Here is a 6,810-nt window from a genome sequence, read left to right as displayed (position 1 = left end):
TCTAGCCCTTTTTACTTTAAACTTTGCAAGGTTCTCCTCTGTCGGATGTCTTCTGAAGCGCCGGAATGTCGCTTCTTCTCCACATGTGCACAGCCGCAGGCATCGCTCCACCAAGGAACCGGTGGCCTACAAGTAGACCACCGGTCTGAGGATGGATCTGCCCGCAGCGCGGTTGATCTCCCACTCAAAGAGGAGGAGATCAGTGTCGACCACCCCTTATTAACTGAGGTGCCACCACCGTCGCAGAGAAAAGCTACCAATCCGCACGCTTCAGGCTCCACTTCGTGGGAGTGATACACTCCTCTCGAGACAAACTCCTCAACACTATCGGAAAGTGGTCACTCAGTAAGGACCCCTAATGGAGCCCATTCTAGCCGGGTGGCAGGGATGGTGAGACTAACAACAGGTCGATCGCGCTAAATCGGCCTGTATCAATATGTGTAACAGCAGAATAGCTACCGAACTATTCCCCATCATCAATTGGGCTTTTGTATTCGCCACTCGACTAACAACTGCATAAAATTTTAGTCGTCATTTCCACCTCCCACTAGTTAAAACAGTAGTCTTGATATGACTCGGACTGTAGATGCTCAAGCACATCCTTATCCTAAGAACCTATATTACCGATTTTCAATTTCCTACCTATCCTACTGCAGCAGGTATCCCACAGAGCAGCGTCCTCCCTCCTCTGTTTTTCTCCTATACATCCAACCTATCCACACAACACTCTTACCTTTGCTACTGCGCAATCCTTTCCAGTACAGATCCATTAACAGCTTCCTATAGTCTTCAAACAAAAAAAAAAATTTATAAATTCTTTAATATTAAAGAATATTACAGGTTATTTTAATAACTTTCTTCTAAAACAAGGATAAAAACTGTTGATTTGATTTAACTTGTTTTTTATGTAATTTATTTGACGTACTTTCTTTTAAATCTTTTTATCTACACTCGTTAAGCATTTTTCCTTTTTTTAGGAAGTCAGGTATATTTGATGTTAAAAAGCAAGAATGCAGAAAGTAAAGATGCATGGATTGGTCGGGGACCTTTGGCCGAATATACGGCTGATGCAGTTGACAGGCCACTGGCTCCTGGAATACCACGAAGAAAATGGAGGGATCATGAGGCTCCTTAGGCTGGCGTATTGTTGGATCACAACTCTCCTCATATTAGTACAGTTTGGATTCCTCGTCTGCTTCCTCATTCTTGAGACCTATGATGCAGACCAAATGGCAGCGGCGACAATCACAACGCTGTTTTTTCTACACAGTGTAACCAAATATTTATATTTCGCTTTGAGAAGTAAATATTTCTACAGGACACTAAGTGCTTGGAATCAGGTATATCATTCACTTTTCTTTTATTCTTAGCAATTAATATTTTATTATTAATAATAACATTAGAGGGGACATCGGTGGCCGCAACGGTTTAAGCGTTGACACGGCGCTCATCACTGTAAGGTACTGGGTTCGGATCCAGCGGTACTGCATTCGAACCCGATATTCTTATAAACGGGCTTTTTTCAAAAACACCGGCACGCTGAGGGTTTATATGACCTTTGCTGTTGTGAACCCTCGTAAAAAATATATATATTTGTATATAAAACCTGCTAAATTTGATACACAATGTAATTGTTCATCTAATATGAAAATAAATCTAGGCACTTTTTTAGTTGTTTTTTTTTTTATGATAAAAATTTAACAGAATAATAAAATAGCATTTAGATTTTTGTAATGTTATGCTAGGTCAATTTAATGTAATTTATGAATCTTTAATTCAAATACCTACTGAATAGTCTCAAATAGTTCTATTTATTTTTTATTTTTCTAAAGTTCATTTAGCGCCTAGAAATGGTTTATATTTAATTATTTATTAATTATTCAGTTCATTTTAAGTATGAGCACTAGTTTTTTATTTTCAGGTCAACTCTCATCCATTGTTTGCTGAATCGAATGCTAGGCACAGGGCAACTGCTCTGTCCAGGATGAGAAAGTTTTTAATGATCATTGGAGTCGGAACGATATTTTCAGTTTTAGCATGGACAACGGTAACATTTCTCGATGAACCGTACAGAGATATTACCGACCCAGATGATGTGAATTCTACAATCACTGTCGAAGTTCCGCAGCTAATGGTGGATGCTTGGTATCCATGGGATGCAAGAACTGGAATGGCTTATTTTCTCACCTTTATTTATCAGGTGAAATGAATAAAGATTTGTTGTAAATATCAAATAATCTGGCTTTTTTCTAGTTATACTGGTTAATCATGTCCCTGAGCCATGCAAACTTGCTTGACATACTGTTCTGCTCATTTGTAATATTTTCATGAACATTTTCACTGAAGCACCTTAAGGAAATTTTACAGCCTCTGATGGAGTTAAGTGCAGCTTTGGATTCTGTAGTGCCAAATTCTGGAGATCTCTTCAGGGCATCATCTACTTCATCCAACATCCCACTAATAGGAAATGGTAGATTATTTTATAAATAGTGCGTGTAAATTGTACATGCTTATAAATTCTGCTTCTATAAATATATACAGGGTGTCCCAGTTCCTTCTGACGAAACTCAGGGAAACGATTCTACTCTTTGTTTGGAGCAAAAAATGCCCAGGAGAAAATTTTCGGAAAGTTCTCAATTTTGAAGATATTCGTGAATTTAGATTTTTTCAACTTTTCACTACCTTACCACATAAAAACGCTTACAACTTCCAAAATGTTGAGACTACAACAAATCTAATTACACCATTTGAAAGAACGCTAAATTTGCTGTAAGATACTTCTATTTGCAATAATCTGAATGATATAAAATGTTAGCCAATATCAGTTGGAACATGTCAAAATTACAAAATTTAAAATTTTGGTCATGATTGCATGTTCTACTGAGGTTACAAAAAAATACTTATAACTTGTCAAATTTCACAAAAACTTTTTCATCTAATATGCTTTATGTTGATACATCTAGGTTTTTAAATAACGTTCTAGTAGAGTTGAAAAATAACAATTGAATGTTCGAAAATGTGAGCTAAGGTAAATTTGAAGGGGGGGGTTAGAAATAAATCAATTAGAACTCACTTTGTAAAATAATATTAATATTATTATCTTTCAGTAACTCACCCTACCTGATACATTCTGTGATGATTATTGTTTAAACTTCGATCCCATCCAGCATTTTTCATTCAACCGGTCAAACAAGTGTCATTTTTATTTTACAAAGCGAGTTCAAATTGATTTATTTCTACCCCCCTTACCTAATTTACCTTAGCTCACGTTTTCGAACATTCAATTGTTATTTTTCAACTCTACTAGAACGTTATTTAAAAACTTGGATATATCAACATAAAGCATATTAGATGAAAAAGTTTTTGTGAAATTTGACAAGTTGTAGGTATTTTTTGAAACCTCAGTAGAATGTGCAATCATGACCAAAATTTTAAATTTTGTAATTTTGACATGTTCCAACTGATATTGGCTAACATTTTATATCATTCAGATTATTGCAAAGAAGTATCTTACAGCAAATTTAGCGTTCTTTCAAATGGTGTAATTGGATTTGTTGTAGTCTCAAAATTTTGGAAGTTGTAAGCGTTTTTATGTGGTAAGGTAGTGAAAAGTTGAAAAAACCTAAATTGACAAATATCTTCAAAATAGAGAACTTTTCTTAAATTTTCTCCTGGGCATTTTTTGCTCCAAACGAAGAGTAGAATCGATTCCCTGAGTTTCGTCAGAAGGAACTGGGACACCCTGTATATATAAATATATATATGTGTGTGTGTGTGTGTGTGTGTGTATTTATAACTCCAGCAGAATGAATCTACAAGAGGATTAGTCAAAAAAAGCACATAATAAAAAAAGAAACAAATAATAATTGAACAATACTAAAAAAAGTAGTTGCTTTCCTTTGTACTTTTTCTAAGTCGTTAATCTCACAAACGTGGAAAGGGGACCAAACGACACATGTGTATTCCAGATGGCTACACATGTTATAATGTTATATTTGTTATTGTAAAAAAATTTAAATCAGGAATATAGCTAATTTTAATACACAAAAATATGACCATTACAATTGAAGGATGAGCCCAAAAAATTAATAAGTAAAACTTACCTTTGGCCAAGCATAATTAAGAGAAGAAAAAAAATTAATGTGGTTGTGAAAACGAATGTGTAGTTCCATTCAGAAAATTCTCACAGAGAAGACAAAACAGCCAACTTGTAATTCAGAAGAATTGATTTAAAAAAAAAGAGTAAAATACGCTTTGTCTTAAAATAGGATACATTGCCGAGTTAAGGGTTAACCTCAAATTTATTTATTTTTTGTTTGTTTTATTTTACTGTACATTTATATTCTTTTCAGTTATTAATTTAATTCTCAAGAATTTTTGGGATATTCTTCATCCTTATTCCTTGCTTGTTGGTTTATTTTTATTGTAAGCTAACCTCAAAAAGCCGATGGGCGGCCCTCAGAGGGTCTGGCATGTAGGGATCCCAGCCAATATGAGAATTATACTTAAGCACGACATCTCGGTTCTCTGTTCTGATTTTTAGAGAAAGCAGGATTTTTTCTGTATATAATGCTTTATACATATCTTGCTTGTGTTTGTGCATGTTGAAACTGAATGTATTTATTAGCAAGAATATGTAATGTAAAAGGTCAATGGCGGAATAGTGAGTACCCTAACAATCCTCAATCAGGTTAGCTAAATAATAGGTGATGGAGGAAAATTGTGTACTCACTCTGAGTAAATGGTATGTAAATAAGAATGTATTTAAGAGTGAGAATGTGAGTGGGTTTGGTTCTGGAGAGTGAATGTGTTGGGGGCTGAAATGTCCTAGCGGTTGATAGCCCCTGGATCTAAACCTCAATGACTGGATGGATATTGGTGTCTGACCCTCGACTGCCAACACCTGGGTTGGGTGATTCTCAAGACCTTCAAGTAATTTATTATAAAAGACAAAAGCTGGACTTGCCGGTAGGCTGCGAGAAGTGATACATGTGCCTATCTAAGTATTTAAATCAGTAATTAGTAATTAACCTCAAATCGTTGCTTACATTTTACACATTTTATTCGTCCTGGAATAAAATTTATTATGGCAATATTGCAATTTTAGATGTAAATGAGTTCGACGTTCGTGGAATATACAGCAACCAACGAGACTTTTCCGGATTCCAAGGCGGCGCAATACCAACAAATGGCGGTATCGGGCCAAATGGACTTACAAAAAAGCAAGAACTTTTAGTCCGATCTGCTATCAAATACTGGGTCGAGAGACATAAGCATGTTGTCAGGTAAAAAAAATACTGGTTAAATTAACTCAAAATTTAAAACTAATTTTGCCTTTTTATTGCAGATTTGTTACAAGCATTGGTGATTGTTATGGTTCCGCACTTCTGCTTCACATGCTGACTAGTACTGTAACACTTACCCTTCTTGCATATCAAGCAACTAAGGTTATTAAATTGATCTCTTTTGTTTACATATATATTTTTAATTTAATATTACTGGCTAATTTTAACTTAAAAGATCATTAATAAATATCCTAATGCAAATTTAGATCGAAGCTGTTGATGTTTATGCATCTACTGTCATTGGGTACTTATTATATACACTTGGACAGGTCTTTGTGTTTTGCATTCATGGGAATGAACTCATTGAAGAAGTATGTTGTTTTTTTTTGTAATTTGTAAGCAACTCAGTACACAACTGCAATTTCAGAGCTCATCTGTGATGGAAGCAGCTTACAGTTGTCATTGGTATGATGGGTCCGAGGAGGCGAAAACATTCGTTCAAATTGTTTGCCAACAATGCCAGAAATCGCTCACCGTCTCTGGTGCAAAGTTCTTCACTGTATCACTGGATTTGTTTGCTTCGGTGGGCACCTTAAAATGTACATGACAATATTGGCCAATAATAATAATATCAATGTTCCAGGTCCTAGGTGCTGTAGTCACCTATTTTATGGTGTTGGTGCAGCTCAAGTAAATTCTTACGATACCCAATCTGAAGAAAAAATTTTTCTCACTTGATGTATTACAAAATAATCACATTTATAATCTAGTGGAGTAAGAATGATTTATATAAATACTAATTGTAAATAATTAATTTACACTATCACTCATTTTAGGAGTTAGATAAATAAATATTGCTCATTTTCATTATGGAATTTTTATAATTAGATGATATTGTATTAATTCCATCAATTAAATTTAATATAGGGAAGTCCTTTGCTGAGTAAAAATTTATAAGTGTTGATTATATTTAACAAATTAATTTTGCCATATGTAGCATAAATTTATATTTTTTAATATTTAAAACATTTATATAGAGAGTTATATTTTAAATATATATGTATGATAGTGTATAACAATTAGTTATAATATGTTATAATGTAATATAATTAAGTAAAATATTAAAAAAAGTATGCATATTTTATTTCATTTATGGCCAGATCGGCAGAGAAGCTCTTACATATCGAGATGTCAATAAGAGCCCCTCAGAGGACCTGACTTGTAGAAGAAGTCATCCTCACCCGAGTAAGAATGTGATCTTGACATTTTATACTTTTGGGCCAAAGCTCGTGAATGTGTCTTCCATTCAAGGTTGCTCAATGTGACACCTAATTGAAGGGTGCCAATGACCACCTGATAAGCTCCATATAGGAAGCACGTAGGAAGACCACCTGATATGAGAATTGTGTCTGATTATGAAAATGAGTATCTGGGTCTCTTATTCCAATTCTTTGAGGAAACAAGGATATTTTATTGTATATAGTAATGAAGAGAGTGAATTTATTTATAAGCATGAATGCGTAAT

The 6,810-nt window shown here is 34.5% G+C and overlaps 1 protein-coding gene across 1 annotated transcript; it reads left to right on the top strand.

Annotated features, from left to right (window-relative positions):
• Positions 1-1,067: 1,067 nt before the first annotated feature.
• LOC106665376 (odorant receptor coreceptor) lies at positions 1,068-5,979 on the top strand. Its single transcript, NM_001316708.1, is given in 10 exon segments — positions 1,068-1,340; positions 1,922-2,200; positions 2,254-2,329; positions 2,331-2,337; positions 2,340-2,470; positions 5,108-5,285; positions 5,348-5,447; positions 5,552-5,656; positions 5,713-5,868; positions 5,929-5,979. Coding segments are annotated over 10 exon segments (1,356 nt in total).
• Positions 5,980-6,810: the final 831 nt, after the last annotated feature.

This window comes from Cimex lectularius, unplaced genomic scaffold (genome assembly GCF_000648675.2).
Source record: "Cimex lectularius strain Harlan isolate CLEC.00 unplaced genomic scaffold, Clec_2.1 scaffold9, whole genome shotgun sequence".
In the NCBI taxonomy this organism is placed as follows: domain Eukaryota; kingdom Metazoa; phylum Arthropoda; class Insecta; order Hemiptera; family Cimicidae; genus Cimex; species Cimex lectularius.
Note: the sequence above shows the minus strand (reverse complement) of the source record. Positions and strands in the feature narration are given on the sequence as shown.